General features: G+C 38.2%; 1 protein-coding gene across 2 annotated transcripts in view; it reads right to left on the bottom strand.

The window, feature by feature from the left end:
* LOC126354113 (tyrosine decarboxylase-like) overlaps positions 1-22,718 on the bottom strand; it is a 233,506-nt gene that overhangs the window by 159,559 nt on the left and 51,229 nt on the right. For both annotated transcript variants that reach the window (XM_050003507.1, XM_050003506.1), the window contains 3 exons: positions 3,831-3,944; positions 3,580-3,631; positions 3,426-3,496 (listed from right to left, as the gene is read on the bottom strand). In XM_050003507.1, coding sequence (XP_049859464.1) covers positions 3,426-3,496; positions 3,580-3,631; positions 3,831-3,944 — 237 coding nt within the window. The remainder of the gene's footprint in view (positions 1-3,425; positions 3,497-3,579; positions 3,632-3,830; positions 3,945-22,718) is intronic.

The raw sequence follows: 22,718 nt of genomic DNA on the forward strand, positions 1-22,718 counted from the left end.
CTGATATCAAATTATGTAAGGTCATCGCAATCTCAAAGTCAAATTTATTCTTATTTTCTGTCATAAAGTTTATACTGAAATCACCTTAAACTACAATGTCCTTTGCTTTCAAAAGGAGCCCTGACAGAAGGAGTTCCATTGAATGCAGAAAAGATTTTATGTCACCTGAAGGAGCCCTGTAGACAGCCAACACTATTATTGTGTAGAATTTAGTTATTATTTTTGTGACACATGCCTCAAATTGTTGTTTTACACAATATTTTTTAATATCTATAGCTCTGTATGCTACACTATCCTTAACATAAATTGCTACTCCACCTTTGTCTTTACTTTCCCTACAGTAGTATGTTACTAAACTATAACTTACTATAGATGGCAAGACACATTTATTAGTAACATGGTACTCAGTGAAGCACAAAATCTGAGCATTATTTATACTGTCCTTTTCATTAATGTTAATAAGAAGTTGATATGTTTCATTTAAGAGGCCCCTTATATTTTGATGAAACAAAGAGATGCCTTCCTTTTTCTTTTTCATTCTATTGGTGCTGTTGCCTGACTGAGAATCCACTGTAATCTGTCTTGAGACAGGAGGGAGGAGACACTTGACACTACCTACTGTTGTGCCTTCTTTTTCTTCAGGCCCACACATCAAAAATCGTTGAGATGAGAAGGAGGCTCAGCATATCTTCTCTCCAACAGTCTTCTATTTGTTGTTGTCAATGGTGATGCTGTTTCTGACACTTCAAATGTTGGTTCAGCCACTACTGCTGTCTTGTCTAGTGAACTTAGAGTCTTCTCGTTTCTCTTGTTTTCGTCTAAAATAATATTTGGATGATCAAGAACTGTAGTTCTTTTGTCATTGAAATAGCTGTCCACTGTTCTTCCTGCTAAAATTTTGTGTTTCTTTATATGTTTTGCTGGTGCTGATGATGGTTCTAATGCTTTTACCATTTTTTGAAGTGTTTTCGTTATGGAGTCAGGCGATGTCGCTGCAATTACCATTTTGGTTTTGAATTTATTTTGGTGGTTTTTTTTATTACCTTGATTATCAGGTTTTCCAGATATTCTTTCCCCAAGCCATTCAGGTGAAGTCCGTGTTGTGTGTGGAATCTATGTGCAATACTGCTTATATCAACTCATTTCACATTTTTAAAATGTTTGCAGATTTTTGCAAACTGGTTGTGGGCACTTTTTATTTCCCTGTTAACACATGACCATCTTACAAGATCATAGTGATGCAGAATATTGACCAGTATTACATTAGTGTGAGTGAGGTTCCTCAGACACTGTTTAAGACCGCACATTGCACTCACTGTTTCATTTTTGTAGACATCGTTTGTGCCTCCCACAAGTACAACAAAGTTGTTAGAATAATTTTCATCCATCCAGCTGCACTATTAGTTGCACCAAAACCAAACAGCCAACCTGTTCCTAATCTTCACCAAAATGCTTAGTAAGCAAATTATGTATATCTTTCAGTTTCTCTTTCTTGATTCTAACTTCAAGAATTATTGGTATTTTGTTCATACCCCCTTTTGCACACTTTTTCATATTGGCCACACCCAGTTCTATAGTTTGGTTCACATCTCACTGACATGTTTCCAGTTTTTGACCTTTTGATGAAAATGCATTTTGAAGGATTGAAACCAAAAAGTCAAGTTCCTCGTGGTTTAATAGTTTCTTCTTTAACATGACTCCAGTCATAAATTACACGTCTTCCACTCATTTTCTTACTGTTCCACGGCCCTTAAACATGGTCAGATACTCTCCAGAAGTATGACTGTGCCTCTCTTTCACAAATCCTTCTCAACTTGCCTGAAAGCATGATCGGGTGGATGTATGACTGTCTGATCACAGGAAAAGTCAAACCACAGGAAAAGTCAGTTGATCTTCTTTTATATTATATGGTCCATCATGGGTAACCCAGTAAGAAATATTCATAACCACACAGAAATTTTTATTCTGGTCACTGCAACCATTGAATATGAGCTTAAGTTATCTGTCATCTTTACCATGTTTAGTATTACAGAGGCAATCATTTTGCTGGTGCTTTTTCATTTGCTTGTTATGAAGCTTTGGTTTCTTTCCAGACATAAAGAAACTCATTGTCCTTATTTAGATCTTGTTTTGAATATCCCATACAGACAGTGAAATCGTAATAGTACAACTGTCCTGAATAATATGGGGTTTAGTAAGATACTTTCGGCACAATAATCTTTATCTTAGAATGGCTCAGCTGTTTTTTTTAGTGAAGATAACCTAAGAAAGGCTGTAACTAGCATTTTTAAAGGAAACTATACAAAATGTAGATGTCTCTAATTATGCAGGAATGGAGAAGTTAGGTTCTAATATATCTAGATGGAGAACTGTTAGCCAGCTGAAAGACTGACAACAAAGAGATCATATGCTGAAAATCATAGCTGAACAATCACAAGTTCATCTGTTTTATTCCTACATATTATGTATGCAAATCATCACATTGCCAACAGTGCTACATGATTTTGGACCAAAAAAGTGGATCTCATACGGAGTTCATTCTAATTTTTCTAGTTCAATATAATTTTTTTTTTTTTTACATATCTTGTCTGACAACAGAATTTTGTGAGAAATATAATCACTGTAATCATCTTCTATATGTTTTGCCTCTCTTTATTTTCACATTTGCTAAGAAATTGTCTGAAGAAAAGAATGTCAGAAGGAACTCTCTTACAGGGAACCTCAGGAAAGTTAGGTGAAGCATGATACACCACACAGAGATTATGTCCATAATATAATTCTTCAGACTTTCCCAACACCTCAAGATGTTATGTCTATGATATTTCTATGCAATAAAGATAATGTATTCACAATATTTGTGTATTTTCTAAAGCCACAAAATTGCATTATATTTGGAAGTTTGTAAAGCCTTAAGAAGGTACACATATATATCATGTTGACAACAGTGTCCCCTGTGATATTGTACATTAAATGCAAACTACATGGGGCCCCATCATTCTAACTTATTTGTTTTTCAAATTCTTTGTCTCAAATCAGAGCCTTATGGAAGGTATATATACTGTAGAAGCTGTGAAGAAAGCAACAGTGTGTCTCAAGGCTATGCCTTCCAGGTAATAGGAGACACATCTGGTAAAGTGAAAAAATTCAATTAATGTTGGCTTGAAAATCATTGTCTTTCTGTAATTATTTAATGATGCAACATCCAGCTTAATCTCATATTTCATTGACTCACACTGTACATATAAATTTACTATTAGTGTGTACATATTGTTTATGGAAGATAATCATAAGTAAAATTTTATAAGTTTTTAGATAAATGACAGAAATGTTGGCTATCATATTATTAAATCTTCTGAAACGTATTGTGAGGATAGATGGACTGGTATACATTAAAAATGGGAATTTAATGAAAGCTGTAAACTAACCTGAATACATCCTCCACCTTTGCTTCTTGTAAATGAATGAAAGAATGTTTTTGGTAGATTTATTGCTTTAGCTGCAAATGAAAGTACACTGAGCTTCCCAATCAGATACTGAACTACAGCAGTAACTCAGTTACCTTTATTTATAAAAACTCACCATACCAGTCCAAAGCTACCATCTCCAATTCAGTGGCGGCTGGACTTGAAAACTGGAACATGTAAGACATCAATGTAAATCAGGTCTGTGGAATATGTTAGTTAAATAATCACTTAATCAGCTACAGAAATTAAATAGAAAGGCAACCAGCATGTAATTGTAAAACAAGCCAGAACCTATGCTATACTGGAAATCTAGAACAAGTCTCATATTTACAGGAATTGTAGGTGTTCTAATAATACTGGACATACCCATGAAAAATTATGGCATGCTATGGAACTGGATAACATGTCACCAAGAATTGCAGGATATGAATTTGCTGCAGGAGTATAAGAGAAACAACATGGATGGTTTACATGGTTCACCTGGAAAATATTAATGCAGTTACGTAATTGTCAAAAATATAACAATAGGAAACTAAGTGAATATTTCTTTACAAGCTTGAAAATCTTTTTAATAAATACAGCAGATGCTATCTTACTTATTGATAAGGTTACTATTAAACAAATTGAAAGTGTGCACTGTAATTACATATGAGGAAACTGTGTGATGGTATAAACAGTAGTGGAGACAGAGTTAGAAGAAAAAGAGAGAGAGAGAGAGAGAGAGAGAGAGAGAGAGAAAGGGGGAGGGAGAAGCAGACACTAAATTGGTAATTTATGTGCCAAGGATTAATCATTTATATATATCCTTATACTATATTTCTGGTTTCCAATCCAAATGATAAAGCACACAGTGTGCTATGTCCAGAGCCTACCTTAGTGTTTGGTGACACTAGTGAGCCTGTGGGAAGTATTGTGTGGCCCATCAACTATAATGCTCCAAATAAATTTTACTTAGGAATGGACGGAACAGAATGGGCCAGGACATACGCGACAAGTATCATCTTGCTATGTATCACGAGACAAAACATTGATTCAGCTGGAAGAAAAAATCTCATTGACAAGATACAATATATTTTTGTCAGTGGCACTGAAAATAATAATCTGCATCTAATTTTGAATAAGAAACTGTTTGACACCATATAGGGAGTGATATGTAACTTGAAAATCCAATAAGTTCTGATATCAACACTCATGTGTCAGACAGTCATTGCTCACCATGCATATTGTAACTGATCTCTCTGTTTCCAGGGCAATGTAAGTAATTGACATTAACACGCAAATTACTGAATACTGTTCATAAAACAATATTTTTTTGGTGGACAGAGTCTATCAAATCACTCGATTATTAATTATTCTTAGTCTGTAAATGTCTAATATCATAAATGTCCAGTGCTTACATAGAGGGGTCTACTTAGTAGAATGGGTGCACTCATGTGTTAGTGTGTGACCTCTTTGCCAACTGATACAAGGTTTAGAAAGCAATTTGCACCATCAGTTCAGTGGACTTTGATGATTGGACACTCCATGCACATAATCCTTAGTACCTGGTGAGTCTTTTCCTGTATGCACTAAGTCACCTAGAGCACTTTGTTTATGTACTGCCAGCTCTCCACAGGCAAATGCTATGTGCCCCTATGTTGCTATGCATTACCAGACTCACTTATTTTTACAATCACTAACAAAACTCAAGAAAGAATGTCACATTACGTATGCTGCCAGGCATGCCCACAGGAAGTGCCACCAAGAAGAATACCTGTTGCTGTAGGCTTTTTGGGAAAAATGCCTGATTAACAATGTGATGAGTGATAGATATACTATCGCTTGACACTGCAAGTGGTCTGCAATGATGTGTGTGTGCCAGTTGAGATGTTATCTGCTCAGTTGTAGCCTATCTGTCACAGTGGCCTCCTGTCACCCAGGAAAATTGTATGAGGTGAGTGATGCACAATGCATCCTGTGCAGCTGGTATACTGCATGTTGTTATGTGCTGGTGCCACTGACTATCGTAGCAACATGGAGGTTGGATGGATCAGGTGCTGTCGTGTGAGTGTGTGGGCTTGCACCAAAGTGTTGTTACTGTAAACATTCCCCAACTCAGCTAGGAGGGCACTGTGAGGGACCGGCATCTGAGGCGTGGTAGTGACAGGCATTGCGGGCAGCTCTGCCGATGTCCATGGTGAGGTGGTGCAGCATGGTCTCCATATTGGAGTCCCACATGTCTGCTGCTGAGCAACCAGAATATTGCTTACAATGCCCAATGGCAGTTTGATCTTGACATAGGATGATGTGCACAGGATGGGAAGGACCACAGTAGACATCAGCTTTAGACAGTTGATGGAGACTATGGTGGGATTACCTTGGAGGCAGATAGAAAAAATCTTCTCTTATCTCTTGAGCACCAAGTACAGACTGGAATACTGTGGCTGGAGGGGTGGCTGATTGACATCCACTTGGAGCATAACATGCATGCATGTATGTAGGTCTTTGTACAGGAGGGACCAGTGTTCACCATGGCACCACAGGGGTATTGAACAAAGGTGGACCATGCAGTGGTGGAGCTGTTGAATGAGTGCTGGAACTCAGCTGGTGGTTGGTACTCACTGGTGCTTGATGGTGTGCCCTTGAATCACGAGCCGGTACCCATAAACTATTTCTGTGATTCGCCTAAGTCAGCTTTGTGTGACCCACACAAATTTATGAGAACTACAGGTATGATGGTAGACCATGTTGTATTTTGGCATATGAGGGCAGCTTTCAGTGTTCTGTGAAATCTCTCCATTGTGCTGTTTGTGGCAGAGTGATAACTAGTCATGTGATGAACAAGTGTGCTGTATGTTGTAACTGACATTTTAAATAGACCTGATGCCATTTACAGTCTGCTGTTATGTGGCAGGGAGATGAAAATGTGACACCCAAATGTCCAAGGAAGCCATAGCCACCGAATCTGCCATGATGTCAGGCAATGGTATGGCCTTCAGCCCCATGTGAATCTAGAGATGACAGTGAGTACATAACTGTGGTCGTTTGATGAAGGCAGGGTCCAACAAGGTCAAGATGGACATTGAAGAAATTGTGGTGAAGCAGAGAGAAAGACACAACTGGAGTGTGTATGTGCCAGCTTACTTTGACATACTGACTAGGATGGTAAGAGTGCATCCAGATGGTCCAGTTGTCAATTCCATTGTAGGTCAAGCACCTTTGACATGTTGCTGTAGGACGGTGCCAATGGCAGACTGAATGGTGTCCACAGTGACTGTGAGGGCGATTGATCAATAAGGTTAAGTTAATAGCGCAGTGTTGGAATGACTTTGTTCTGTGAGTTCAAAGCTATTTGTCATTTGGCCTGTTCTGGAAATGTGTGTGTTACATTTGGTTCAGTTATACTGAAGGGTGATAATGAGTGGTGTTTGGACACTAACTGCTTTCTTTAGGTAGTGTCAATAAAAACCGACTATCCTGAAGAATTTTTATAGTTCCTTAAATGTTTTTGGGGCATGGGAACTCAGCGAGTGTGCAGGTCTTCTTGCATAGTGGGCAGGGTCAGGAAAGCGATATTAAACTTACAGGAGGTGGCAACGGTGTTTCACTGAGTTGCACAAGTAAATGATACCATCATGCAAGTATCACAAAGCAACCTGAGGCACTACACATGAAGTTATTGAGGAACTGCTGCTGGGTCTGGGCAATGTTGTAAAACCCAGATGGCATAAAGGCATTTTAGAATAGACCAAAAGACATAATTAATGGCATCTTTTCCACATCTTTTGGGGTGACCAGCAGATGTGTAAAAGCTATTGCACAGTCTTATTTGCTGAACTTGGTAGTGCCTGACAATTGCTACTGTCTGGAGGGTAGGGGGTCATAGCTGGGTGTGTGTGCACACTGGCATCTGCAGGCAGGGGGAGGTGGGTGTGAGCATCATGCAGGGTGGGCATGTACTGGTCACAGACAACACTGTGTGGTGTCCATGATCGCAGGGCTCATCAGCTGTGCCATGTCTGTGGGAGCATCAGAGGGGGTAGGCAGTGAGGAAACTGACACTAGGTGCAGCTTGGGAAAGCTTTGTATAGGAGGGTTGCAGCATGGTGTTGCATCAATCATGGTGTGGGTGTTGAGTGATTCAAACATCCTGTTGGCATCTATGTTCATGCAGTCATGCATGACCAGTGCTATTTGGATGACAGCAGGCAGGCGCACGAGCCAATTCACAAGAAGCAGGAAGCAATATGTAACCTGGAAGTTCCATTAGTTCTGAAATCCAGACTGACATGGAGCACTTAAGTCTCACCCTAAAATGAAAAAATAGTAAAAGCACTCCAGACTAAACATGTCAGATAGTGATAAAACATCCAGAAGGTGATGATGGTGTTCCGTTGAGCTATGCAAGTAAGTTAGGATATCATACAAGTAAGCAAAGCAATCCAAGGCACCATGCAGGACATTATTGAAGAAACACAGCCAGGTATGGGCAGTGTTGTGTAGCCCAAATGGCATAATGTTACTTTTGAATATACCAAGAGACATATTTTCCACATCTTCTGGGGCAACAAAAACTTGCACAAAAGCTTTTGCGCTGTCTAATTTGCTGACACAGTTGTGCCTGTTAGTTGCTAATAGTTCTAGGGTGAGAAGTTCAACTGTGTTGGTGGGCACACTGGCAGTTGCAGGCTGGGGAAGGGGATGTGTGCATTATATTAGGTGTGTGAGTGCTGGTTGTGGACGTTGCCATGTGGTGTCAGGCAAACTGAAGAGTAGCAAAGTCTATAGTAACTGATCTCTTTTTTCCAAGATCAATGTAGTTAATGGACCTTAACACACAAATTACTAAATATTGTTCACATAAATATATTGTTTAGTGAATAGTGTCCATCAAATCACTTAGTTATTAATTATTCCTAGTCCATAATTTCTAATATTATCATTACACATTACATTCATAGAGCAGCGGACGCACATGTGTGTTACCATGTCACCTCTTTGCCAGCCAATACAAGGTTTAGAATGCAAATTGTACATTCAGTTCAGTGGGCTCCAATAATTCGATGCACTGTGCACACAATCTTTAGTCCCTGGTGAGTGTTTTTCTGCACACATGAAATCACTTAGTGACCTTTGTTTAGCTACCAGCAGCTCTCCATAGACAAATTCTGTTCACCTCTATGTTGCTATGCATTATCAAGCAAACTTAGTCATCGTCTTCTAGGTTGAACCTAAACTAGTCACTTGGCAAGCCATTAAATGTCTGATATCACAGAAATTAACTTATTTTTACGAACATTAGCAATACTCAGGGGCACATGTCCCTTTATGCACACAGCTAGTTATCTTCACAGCAAGTGCCAGTGAAAGGAATGCCTGTCACTACGTAACTTTTTTGGGAAAATCCCCAGCTTTGCAAACGGGGCCATGCAATATATCCTACATTCCCATTAAGCCTCAAACTTTGTTAGTCATTGTCCTTCCTTAATCATCCAGCCCCTTCCCTGTTCCCATTTTGGCACTACACAGCCCTCATTCCACTATCACACCCAGTCTTTTTACTTGTCTCCTTTTCTGCTGCCTTCCCCCCACCACCCCCCTTCCCACCTCTCCCCTGCCCACCCTGACTACACATAACTGCCCTACCCTCTCTCTCCACCACGTCCCGGCACACTCCCCTGGCAGCACTTCACTATCACTGTCTGCTACTCCTAGTCTACTATCCAACCCCTTCCCCCCCCCCCCCCCCCCAGCCTCCTGCTTACCCTCACCAGTTGCCACTCCCATCACATACTGGTGCTGCTGCTCACAGCTTGGCTTCAGTTGCCTGAGACTGCAGCCATGTATGTATGAGTTGTGTTTGCGTGAGTGTGTGTGTGTGTGTGGGGGGGGGGGGGGGGGTGTAGGTGTGTGTTGTCTATTTTTGACAAAGGCTTTACTGGCTGAAAGCCTTATTTGTGACAGTTTTTTTGTTGTGCCTATCTGCAACTCTGCACCTTTGCTATATGGTAAGTAGCAACTTTTCTTTTCATAATATTGCTTTTCAGAAGTTGATAAATACTGTCTTGATCCAATGTTCTCATTTGCAATGTAAGAAAGCTGTGAGTTGGGCTTTACATCAATTTTTTGGAATCTATACTGGTTAGCATGGAGCATGCCATTCTCTTCAAAATGCTCTCATTTTGTTTGAACTCAAAATATGTTCAAAGATTCTACAGCAACTCAATGCCAAGCATATCGGATGGTCATTTTGTGGATAACTTCTGCTACCCTTCTTGTAGATGGGCTCAGATATTGTCAAGCTTATTTTGACTATGCTGCAGAAGTTTTGCTGTGAAGCCTTTGTGCATCCTTCTGTTCTCTCTCCATGTGTGATTTTCATATTTTTGGAGCCTGAAAAATGACATTTGTGTCTGTCAATTTGCTTCTAAGAACTATACACCTGAGTACAATCATCATTCTGTAGGAAACTGTGAAACTTTTTTCCATGAAGGCACTGCCCATGAAGTTTCACGATGGAATAAATTTATTAACAATTATGGCAATTACTTTTGAAACTGGAAACATTCTACTTACTTTATTTCCATCTGTCTGGTTTTCATTTGACTGCCTCTTATAGCTTATTGAACATATAAATCATGATATTTGTTTTAATTTCCCTTTGCACTTTGGTGACCATTGTTGCAAATCTCCCTCATGGGCACTAATACCAGTTCCACTGTGGACATCCTCAAATGAGTCACATCTATTTGTTGCTATTAAATCCAATTATATGAATTAAAAAAATGAAACTCTTATTCATTTGTTCCAGGCAGTTTTTAGAGAAGACATTTAATAATGTTTGGCAAGACATCTTGTTGTGTACACTACTAGCAAAACTATGACTATCCCAATTGATTATTGGATTATTTTGGTCTCCTGCAATGATTAAAATGTCATCAGAGAACATACAATGCAGCAAAATGAGGTTTTCTCTAATGATTTTGGTTACATCAAGAGGCAAGTCTGGTGCATGATAGAAGTAGCCAATTGCAGTTTTATGCTCACCACTAATCTGATTCTTGTAAAAAGAATCTTTCATGCAGCTTCAATAACTATGTCAGAAAATTTTGAATTTCTTGTCTACTATGATGAATGCATCATGTCCATCTTCCAGAAACTTATCCTTTCAATATGCTCTTAAATGCTCCCCAGAAATCTTGCTGCTGTCAATTTAGGGTTTAAACCAACTAGTATTATATGAGCTTCACTGTATTTTAGGACTGCTTCAAACTCTGGCAGTTTGTTGCAAATGCTTTGGCAGTTAACTCCTACCATTGTAATACCCTCACTGTGGAGAGCATTTCATTTAATCTTACACTGGTACTTCTAGGTTGCCTACAGCTATTGTAATCTGACAGCACAGTGACTTGCCTAATGTGAACAACTTTTTGTGCACCCACTCAGTCAATTACCTGACATCAGGACACAGCACTAGCACATAGCAAAGACTGGCCAGTTACCTGTTCCTTTGTCGCTGAATAATTTACAGTCTTTATCAGTGGAGGGTCATTATTCTACACAATTTATACCACAGGTGGCTGTGATTACAAGTCCATTAATATTTTGGTAATGAAGCCTGAGCATAACTTGCGCCACAACATGATGTTCAAAAGACCACATCTGAGTATAGCTCGAGCTGTCACTTTTTCAATATACCCATCAACTATTACTCAAAAGCTGGACTCATATCACGTGAGAGATATGTACAGGTATCTTGATATCTGTTTCTTGACAGGTGCTGTGTCTTGTTGCTAATTTTTAGAATTATTTTTTAAGAAACATTAACACATGTAAAAGCTGGTGTTGTGAATGGCTGAGCCAATATGTAGTTATGTTGATATAGTTTCAAGAATGTGCTCATTAGGTTTCACAGTTTACTGCAATTCTGCTACAAGCATTCCACATTTGCTGTGTGATCAAGAAATTTTGGAAGCTCAAGAGGAAGGAATAGCTCAATAACTCACCCCACACTTTTTTTCTAGAAGGATAATTATACTTTATATTTTAAAACTTGTAAATATGAAAAATAAACATGAAGGTTGGTCTTATTTTAGTATAGTACATAATGATTATTTAAGATATATAAATTGCACATGTGCCAGTAGCACTTCAAATAACTACATAAATGGGTGGTAGATTTTACACTGGGAAAGGATAAAGTCAATTACTCATAATGACATGGTCACAGATGAAATTCACTTTATTGTTTACAGTGGTACATCCTAATACACCTTTATACATGTGTGTAGCTCAGAATACATTTCCTCTATCCTCTGAAGATCTTTCACTCTCAGCCACTGCTGCATCGGTCACAGAATCTTATCTTCTGCAATGCCACTAGTGCTGGAGATTTCCCCAAAACTGAATTTCAAATCAGCTTCAGTATTAGAAACATTTTATCTTTATCGTCCTCATCCCCTTAAAATGGATGGTGTGGAAGAAATATTCTCAAAATATTATGCCTCTGAAAGTGAACAGTCTATTGCATATGCATCTTGGACATTGCAACAGTCCAGACGATTCAGTCTCAAATTGAGTATGAGGCTCTAGCAATTACAAATAAAATAACAGTGTCCAAGGGCATATATTATCAGAGGCTTAATTATGTTGCAGTAACATTCATCTACAAAACTGGAGATAGGTAAATGATCTGCAACTACATTTCTATTTCCTCCTTCCAGTCTGTTCAGATATTTTTAGAAAGTGTGTGTATTATACAATACTGACCTATCTAACTGCTTCTCAGCATTGTGTTCATAAAGGAGAGAAAGCAATATAAGATATCACAAGTTAAGTGGCAGCAGAGTTAGATAAGAAAAAATTATCCTGGTAATATAATCTGTGACTGTGCAAAGTCTCCGGTTGTATAGAGCACAAAATTCTACTAGCTAGATTTAAGTTCTTTGATATTAATCGCATCATGGATCAGGTCTTACCACTGTAACAGGAAGCATAGGGATCTCATTAACCATTTTATTTTAGGCAAGAAATTAACCTCCAAATAGTAGATTAAAACCCACTGGGTGCCACAAGTACTGATACTGAGACTACAATTGTTTCTCACCTACATAAAAGGACTGTTCAAAAAATTCTGAAACTCTGCTTACCTTTCACATATTGTGCATGGTCTCCTTCACTACAAAATACTCTCCTCCACAACTGATACACCATTCCCAATGCCATTTCCTCTTCTGGAAGCAGTCTAGGTACGCCTCTTGCTGCATCGCACAAAGTGCCGTTTGCATATTTTCTTTTATCTCATCTCACACTGCAAATCTTCATCCTTTCAATGGGTTTTTCAACTTTGGAAATGAAAAAGGAAGTCCACAGGGGACTGGTCTGGAGAGTAAAGAGGATGAGGCAGCACAGTGATTTCATTTTCGCTGCAATAGTCATGCACCAACAGGGATGAATATGCAGTTGCATTATCATGATGCAGGGGCCATGAATTGTCTGAGCACATTCCAAGTGATTTCCTTCTCACAGATGTTGCAACACATCCCAATCATGCTACACATTAACAGTTTGTCCCTGTGGCATGAATACATTATGAAATAATTCTTCAAAGTCACAGAAACTGTCAGTATGGCTTTGACATGAAGTGACGAGCTCTTTTTCAAGAAATCAAAGCATGAAACTTTTACAATCTACTCTACTGTACCCACATGGTAAACACTTTTCGCCGACAGCACCGCTAGTGCAACGGTCAATGTAAATGGACAGAAATCGGAGACCCCGGATTCGGATCTCGAAGAAACCTAGCGGATGTTCTTCTTTTCGTTTGTATTTTTCCATATCTCAATTGATAGGGATAGGATGGTTAATAAGGTAAGTAGATCAATAAGGAATGATAATTATAGGGTAGGCAAATAACCCTCCTATCCCTATCAACTGAGATATGGAAAAATACAAATGAAAAGAAGAACATCCGCTAGGATTCTTGGAGATTCGAAACCGGGTTTTCCGATTCCCAGACAGTTACATTCTTTTTTTTTTTCTTTTTTTTTTTTTCATTACAGAGGCCAACCAGCTATCTGACCGAACACACTGAGCTGCGTGCGGGTTTACCTTGGTCATTGCAATATCAGTGCTGTCGACAAATAGCATTTACCATGTGGGTACAGAAGCGGCAGTAAAAGTTTCTTTCCTCAATTTATGGAAAAGTTTGCATTTGCGTACATCATACTGATGATAAAAAATCCTCTATTATCAATTATCTATTGATCCCTCCAATTTTGAGTCTATTGCTCATCATAACCTTCAGGGCTTAGTTTCTCAAACTCTCGGGGGTGTTGAGCCAAAATATCTTAGAGTCTTTCGTTTTAGGTTGTACACAAGCGACCTGACAAATTTGAGCCAAATCTGTTGGCCGTGTCTGAGGCCTTCCCCTTGTCAGAGAAACTTTCGCAACCCATTGTGAAGATTAAACCTTGGTCTCAGCATCATAACTGTAGATCCATGTTTCATTACCAATTATGATTCTCTTAAGTAATGTCTCATTCTCATTTGCATGACACAAAAGCTCTTCACACACCATGAGACATAGGTCTTTGCAGTCTTGAGTCATGAGCCATGAGATGAACTTGGTGGCAGTACAACACATTCGAAGATGCTGTGTCAGGATTTCATGACATGATCCCACTGAAATGTTACATTCTTTTGCGATCTCTTGGTCAGTCAGTCTTTGATTGTTATGCACAATTTTGTTGATGTTCCTCACATCAGCATCATTGACAAATGTCGAAGTGCATCCTGGACGAAGTTATCTATAACTCCCATCCATCCATTTTTAAACCATGTAAACGATTTGTAACACCAAGTATGGCTTAAGCACTCAGCATCATACACTTCTTGCATTATTTGATGTGCCTCTTTAAAGGTTTTCTTAAGTTCCATGGAAAATTTTATGCAGCCACACTGCTCCTCTAACCCTGCCATCTCAAAATTAGCAGACTGTGCTACACAACATTCTGGTCAGTACAGCACTGAACAATAACTGACAGACATACAATGATGAAAATTTTGGCAGATACACATTAGGCACAGGCGTGTACAAGGATATTGTATTTGTTGTAGTCTTCAGTCCTAAGACTGATTTGATGCAGCTCTCCATGCTACTCTATCCTGCGCAAGCTTCTTCATCTCCCAGTACCTACTGCGACCTACATCCTTCTGAAACTGCTTAGTGTATTCATCTCTTGGTCTCCCTCTATGATTTTTACCCTCCATGCTGCCCTCCAGTACCAAATTGGTGATCCCTTGATGTCTCAGAACATGTCATACCAACTGATCCCTTCTTCTAGTCAAGTTGTGCCACAAACTCCTCTTCTCCCCAATTCTATTCAATACATCCTCATTAGTTATGTGATCTACCCATCCAATCTTCAGCATTCTTCTGTAGCACCACATTTAGAAACCTTCTATTCTCTTCTCGTCTAAACTATTTATCATCCATGTTTCACTTACATACATGGCTACACTCCATACAAATACTTTCAGAAACAACTTCCTGACACTTAAATCAATACTAGATGGTAACAAATTTATCTTCTTCAGAAATGCTTTCCTTACCATTGCAAGTCTACATTTTACATCCTGTCTACTTTGACCATCATCAGCTATTTTGTTCCCAAAATAGCAAAACTCCTTTACTACTTTAAGTGTCTCATTTCCTCATCTAATTCCCTCAGCATCACCCAACTTAATTTGACTACATTCCATTTCCCTTGTTTTGCTTTTGTTGATGTTCATCTTATATCCTCCTTTCAAGACACTGTCCATTCCGTTCAACTGCTCTTCGAAGTCCTTTGCTGTCTCTGAGAGAATTACAATGTCATCAGCAAACCTCAAAGTTTTTATTTCTTCTCCGTGGATTTCAATACCTACTCCTAATTTTTCTTTTTTTTCCTTTACTTCTTGCTCAACATACAGATTGAATAGCATCGGGGAGATACTACAACCCTACCTCACTCCCTTCCCAACCACTGCTTCCCTTTCATGTCCCTCGACTCTTATAACTGCCATCTGGTTTCTGTACAAATTGTAAATAGGCTTTCGTTCCCTGTGTTTTATCACTGCCAACTTCAGGATTTGAAAGACAGTATTGCAGTCAACATTGTCAAAAACTTTTTCTAACTTTACAAATGCTAGAAACGTAGGTTTGCCTTTCCTTAATCTATTTTCTAAGATAAGTCGTAGGGTCAGTATTGCCTCATGTGTTCCAAAATTTCTATGGAATCCAAACTGATGTTCCCCGAGGTCAGCTTCTACCAGTTTTTCCATTCGTCTGTAAAGAATTCGTGTTAGTATTTTGCAGCTGTGACTTATTAAACTGATTGTTCGGTAATTTTCACATCTGTCAACACCTGCTTTCTTTGGGATTGGAATTATTATATTCTTCTTGAGGTCTGAGGGTATTTCGCCTGTCTCATACATCTTGCTCACCACATGGTAGAGTTTTGTTAGGCCTGGCTCTCCCAAGGCTGTCAGTAGTTCTAATGGAATGTTGTCTACTCCCGGGGCCTTGTTTCGACTTAGGTCTTTCAGTGCTCTTGTCAAACTCTTCACGCAGTATCATATCTCCCATTTCATCTTCATCTACCTCCTCTTCCATTTCCATAATACTGTCCTCAAGAACATTGCCCCTGTATAGACCTTCTATATACTCCTTCCATCTTTCTGCTTTCCCTTCTTTGCTTAGAACTGGGTTTCCATCTGAGCTCTTGAGATTCATGCAAGTGGTTCTCTTTTCTCCAAAGTTCTCTTTAATTTTCCTGTAGGCAGTATCAATGTTACCCCTTGTGAGATAAGCCTCTACATCCTTACATTTGTCCTCTTTCCATCCCTGCTTAGCCATTTTGCACTTTTTGTTGATCTCATTTTTGAGACGTTTGTATTCCTTTTTGCGTGCTTCACTTAGTGCATTTTTGTATTTTCTCCTTCGATCAATTAAGTTCAGTATCTCTTCTGTTACCCATGGATTTCTACTAGCCCTCGTCTTTTTACTTACTTCATTCTCTGCTGCCTTCAGCCTTCACTATTTCATTCCTCAAAGCTACCCATCCTTCTTCTACTGTATTTCTTTCTTCCATTCCTGTCAATTGTTCCCTTATGCTCTCCCTGAAACTCTTTACAACCTCTGGGTTCTTTCAGTTTATCCAGGTCCCATCTCTTTAAATTCCCACCTTTTTGCAGTTTCTTCAGTTTTAATCTACAGTTCATAACCAACAGTTTGTGATCAGAGTCCACATCTGCCCCTGGAAATGTCTTACTATTTAAAACCTGGTTCCTAAATCTCTGTCTTACCATTATATAATCTGTCTGATATCTTCTACTATCTCCAGGGTTCTTCCATGTATACAACCTTCTTTCATGATTCTTGAACCAAGTGTTAGCTATGATTAAGTTACAAGGATGCCAACTATATTTTGCCCATCACACCATTGGCATGAAATGAGGAATGTTCCACAATTTTTTGAGGAATACAGACTGGAAAGATGCATACAATTCACCCGGAATAAATGAAATATATAAATATAACTGTTTCTCTAATACGGTCATAGGTCACATTAAAAACTGCTGCCATAAGAAAGTAATCAAAGCAAATAGATTAAATGTTTCAAAACATTGGATTACAAATAGAATAAAAGTATCTTGTAAATCAAAAAGTAGTCTGTACTTAATGTCAAGGGAAAATGATGATTACAGAGCTAAATCACATTACAAATTAATCAGAAACTCAAAATGTATTTATTTTCAAGAAAAATAAATACCTCTAATAACAAAATAAAAAATAGTAAAGAGTAAAACAGAAAAAACTACTCAGGCAAATGAGGAAATTATGTTAAATGTAAATAATGAGCTGATTAGACATACCTCCAAAATTTCAGACACTTTCAACAACTTTTTCCTTTCAGTTGCAAACAACTTAGGTTTTGCATAGTGCCTCAGAAGACAGAAGTGTATTTCCGCAGAAGTTTGACAAAATTCAAATATAACGTACCTCACCAAAAGAGATTTATAATATTATTAGCTTTCTTAAAAACAAATATTCCAGAGGTTATGATGAAATCAGTTTTACAGTAATTAAATTTTGCTCCTCAGAACTTTATGACATACTGAGTTACATATGTAATGAATGCCTCCACCATGGTACTTTTCCAGATAGGCTTAAATATGCTGTAGTGAAACCATTACACAAAAAGGAGACAAATCACCAGTGGACAACTTCTGTCCCATTTCATTATTGGCAATATTTCCAAAAGTGTTGAAAGGGTTGTGTACAATAGACTTAATAAACACTTAGTGCAGAAAAATATTCTCATTCACAATCAGTTTGGATTTCGGAAAGGATTGTCAACTGATCAAGCTATATTCACTTTTACAGATGATATATTTGAATCAATAAATCGAAGTTATTACCACTTGGAATATTCTGTGATCTGGTTGAAGCTTTTGATTGTATTACACATGATATCCTTATACAGAAACCATCAGACAAGGGGTGCCCCAGGGCTTTATTTTAGGTCCCTTCTTGTTCCTATTATATATTAGTGACCTTCCATATGCAGTGCCACAAAATGCATTTTTTTCCAGATGATACAAGTCTTGGTATAAAAAACAGTACCCATGATCTCACTGAGCAATCAGCTAATGAAATATTTGTAAGTATCAATGGGTGGTTCCCAGCAAATGGATTGTCACTGAATTTTGACAAGACCCAGTACATACCGTTTAGTACCTCACAAAGAATACCTGACCCCATAAGTATAATGTATTTAAACAATTAAATTAAAGCTATAGACAGCGTCAAATTTTTAGGGCCACAAATTGACCACAACCTAAATTGGAAAACTCACACTCTAGACTTAATGAAATGCCTTAGTTCAGCTACATTTGCAGTTTGCATGATAGCAGAAATAGGTGATTTAAAAATGAAGCAGTTAGTTTATTAGGACTACTTCCATTCACTAATGAGTTATGGAATCATCTTTTGGGGAAACTCCTCTCACAAAGAGAACATTTTCAAAATTTAGAAGTGAGTAATTAGAATTATATCTGGTGTCAGTCCTAAATTATCATGCAGAGACCTCTTTAAGAAACTTGGTATTCTAACTACTACTTCTCAGTACATATACTCAATGATGTCCTTTGTCATTTCCAACATGTTTCTTTTTACAGAAAATAGTGCAAAACATAATTACAATACCATAACCAAAAACAATCTCTATAAGGACTATAAAAGCTTAAAATTTGTACAAAAAGGAGTAAAATATATGAGCACTCATATATTCAGTAACATACCAGAGCATATCAAAGGTATTGTAAGTGATAAAGATAAGTTTCAGAGTGAATTAAAGAACTTAACTGTTGTTCAGCACCTTCTACTCCATTGATGAATATCTTCAGAAGGATTATAGCTAATAGCTATGTCTGCATTAGAATTGTACAACATCCATGTATCTGCACAAAAAAGTATCCTCTCCAAAGGATCCATGGAAAACAATACATGGAATTTAATAGCATAGACAAATTTCTAATCCAAAATGCATAATACCTCCTGAGTATGCATAAATCTATTTTTGTGGTCTTTGTGGCCTTAATCATCATTCTTTGTCTATCTACAGTGCAATTTAAAAATTGAAATGTATGTACACCTGTATGTTTAACTGTATATTCATTCAGAAGTCAAGTATGATAACTCACACATAAAGTTATGTGTTAGCTAATCTATTCCTGTTATTTGTATGATGCGAATAATGTACTTGTGCAATAAACAATAATTTGTATAAATCTGACTCGTTCTATATCCAGAGATATATTCTCATATGGATCTAAGGAACTCGAAATAAATAAATAAATAAATAAAGTATCACAACAACAACAGGACTTAATATTTAAAAATGTAACTAATCAATTTCTTTGAAAATTACCAGTGTAAGAGATAAATATTAGACTATCAATAGGATACAAACAGCAACAGTTTATTGTCACTGAGAGGGTTTCCCTTTACATCAAAGTGATTATTCCCAATTTTCTTGTTTAAATTTAGCTAGCATAAGCATGTAGATTATACTTATATTTTACTGTATACAAAGCACACAGAATATCTTTGTATGGCTTACTTGTCATTTGTTGATATATACCTTAACTCATTCCAAGTCCCTGAATGTTCTCTTTCCTGGTGAGACCTATAGAACATGGTGAATGCTTGAATGATTGTAAGAACTGGACTTCTGTTAGTCATATTATGTCACTTACAAGTTGCTTGAAAACATGATTAAGATGGGCACACTCTTTAGTAATAAGTCTATTGGAGAGTGTCAGTTATAGGATGACCTGCAATTGGGGCAGTGGACTATGCATTATTTTTTTCTTCTGAAATTGTCATACAGTTATAATAATATTTGCCATCAATTACCATCATCTGTTTATTTCTCAGAAGAGTCATTGTTTCATAGTTCCCTTGTGAGGCTGGCTTTGTGGACTTCTAAAAACATCTGATCAAGCTTTACTAGACTTTTTCTGAACAGGAGTAACAATGCCCTTCAGCTATTTCTTTCAAGAATGATTTATGAATCTTCATTTTGGAGTCATCTAGTTGCCCATGCCTCTTTGCTACCTCCGCACAACAGCACCAACATGGCTTGCATCTCTTATATATCTATGAGTCAGATGCATTACCTCATGAGACATCAGCATGCTATGAGGCGTGTGTTAAGTAATTACCACATGACATCCCACCCAGATTTAAATTGGACTGCCAGTGCATGTTGCCATATTGATATAGCATCATGTATCTAGTCAGGTCTGTAGCATGACTCACTGTTTAGTGGTTCATGGAAGGGTGATTAGATTTTCCTACTCCGTGCTTCTATAATGGATTCTACACTATTCATTCAGGTGGTTGATAGATGTGCAAGATCTGGTAGAGCTGTGGACTGGTCTGAGAGTGCTCATTTGGTGTAAGCAGTGCACAAGAAGCCTTACATTTTGAGTTGATGACTAATTTTGTGTGTAGGTTTTTGTCTTAAACACAGCGATTTGGCAATTGCTCCAACTTTTTAACTGAATATCAAACCATAAAAACACTTGTGGAACTATAGGCTGGGTGAGAAAGAAAGAACTTTACAACTTTGGAATGATATAGAAATTTATTGAGATAGCTTACAGAATCAGTAGATGTGTCCATTTATAACAAAAAACCTCATGTTTCACACAAAACTGTCAAATGTCATTCTGGTTCTATCCCACTATTATTTGTGATGTAACAAACATCCCATTGGTATCAATTTCTTCCCACACTCACTGCAGAAAATTGGGCATAACTTGTGCAATTGCAGTGTAGATTTGATTTTTTCTGGTCGACTAAATTCTACATATACATCTACATTTATACTCCGCAAGCCACCCAACGGTGTGTGGCGGAGGACACTTTACGTGCCACTGTCATTACCTCCCTTTCCTGTTCCAGTCACGTATGGTTCGCGGGAAGAATGACTGTCTGAAAGCCTCCTTACGCACTCGAATTTCTGTAATTTTACATTCGTGATCTCCTCGGGAGGTATAAGTAGGGGGAAGTAATATATTCGATACCTCATCCACAAATGCACCCTCTCAAAACCTGGCGAGCAAGCTACACCATGGTGAAGAGTGCCTCTCTTGCAGAGTCTGCCACTTGAGTTTGCTAAACATCTCCGTAATGCTATCATGGTTACCAAATAACCCTGTGATGAAACATGCCGCTCTTCTTTGGATCTTCTCTATCTCCTCCGTCAACCCGATCTGGTACGAGTCCCACACTGATGAGCAATACTCAAGTATAGGTCGAACGAGTGTTTTGTAAGTCACCACCTTTGTTGATGGACTACATTTTCTAAAGACTTTCCCAATGAATCTCAACCTGGTACCCGCCTTACCAACAATTAATTTTATATGATCATTCCATTTCAAATCATTCCGCACGCATACTCCCAGATATTTTACAGAAGTAACTGCTACCAGTGTTTGTTCCACTATTATATAATCATACAATAAAGGATCCTTCTTTCTATGTATTCACAATGTATTACATTTGTCTATGTTAAGGGTCAGTTGCCACTCCCTGCACCAAGTGCCTATCCGCTACAGATCTTCCTGCATTTTGCTACAATTTTCTAATGCTGCAACTTCTCTGTATACTACAGCATCATCCGCAAAAAGCCACATGGAACTTCCGACACTATCTACTAGGTCATTTATATATATATTGTGAAAAGCAATGGTCCCATAACACTTCCCTGTGGCACGCCAGAGGTTACTTTAATGTCTGTAGACGTCTCTCCATTTATAACAACATGCTGTGTTCTGTTTGCTAAAAAATCTTCAATCCAGCCACACAGCTGGTCTGATATTCCATAGGCTCTTACTTTGTTTATCAGGCGACAGTGCAGAACTGTATCGAACGCCCTCCGGAAGCCAAGGAAAATAGCATCTACCTGGGAGCCTGTATCTAATATTTTCTGGGTCTCATGAACAAATAAAGCGAGATGGGTCTCACACGATTGCTGTTTCTGGAATCCATGTTGATTCCTACAGAATAGATTCTGGGTTTCCAAAAACGACATGATACTCGAGCAAAAAACATGTTCTAAAATTCTACGACAGATCGACGTCATAGATATAGGTCTATTGTTTTTTGCATCTGCTCAACAACCCTTCTTGAAGACTGGGACTACTTGTGCCTTTTCCAATCATTTGGAACCTTCCGTTCCTCTAGAGACTTGCGGTACACGGCTGTTAGAAGGGGGACAAGTTCTTTCGCGTACTCTGTGTAGAATCGAATTGATATCCTGTCAGGTCCAGTGGACTTTCCTCTGTTGAGTGATTCCAGTTGCTTTTCTATTCCTTGGACACTTATTTCGATGTCAGCCATTTTTTCATTTGTGCGAGGATTTATAGAAGGAACTGCAGTGTGGTCTTCCGCTGTGAAACAGCTTTGGAAAAAGGTGTTTAGTATTTCAGTTTTACACATGTCATCCTCTGTTTCAATGCCATCATCATCCCAGAGTGTCTGGATATGCTGTTTCGAGCCACTTACTGATTTAACGTAAGACCAGAACTTCCTAGGATTTTCTGTTAAGTCGGTACATAGAATTTTACTTTCGAATTCACTGAACGCTTCACACATAGCCCTCCTTACTCTAACTTTGACATTGTTTAGCTTCTGTGTGTCTGAGAGGTTTTGGCTGCATT

Source organism: Schistocerca gregaria, chromosome 3 (genome assembly GCF_023897955.1).
Source record: "Schistocerca gregaria isolate iqSchGreg1 chromosome 3, iqSchGreg1.2, whole genome shotgun sequence".
Lineage (NCBI taxonomy): Eukaryota > Metazoa > Arthropoda > Insecta > Orthoptera > Acrididae > Schistocerca > Schistocerca gregaria.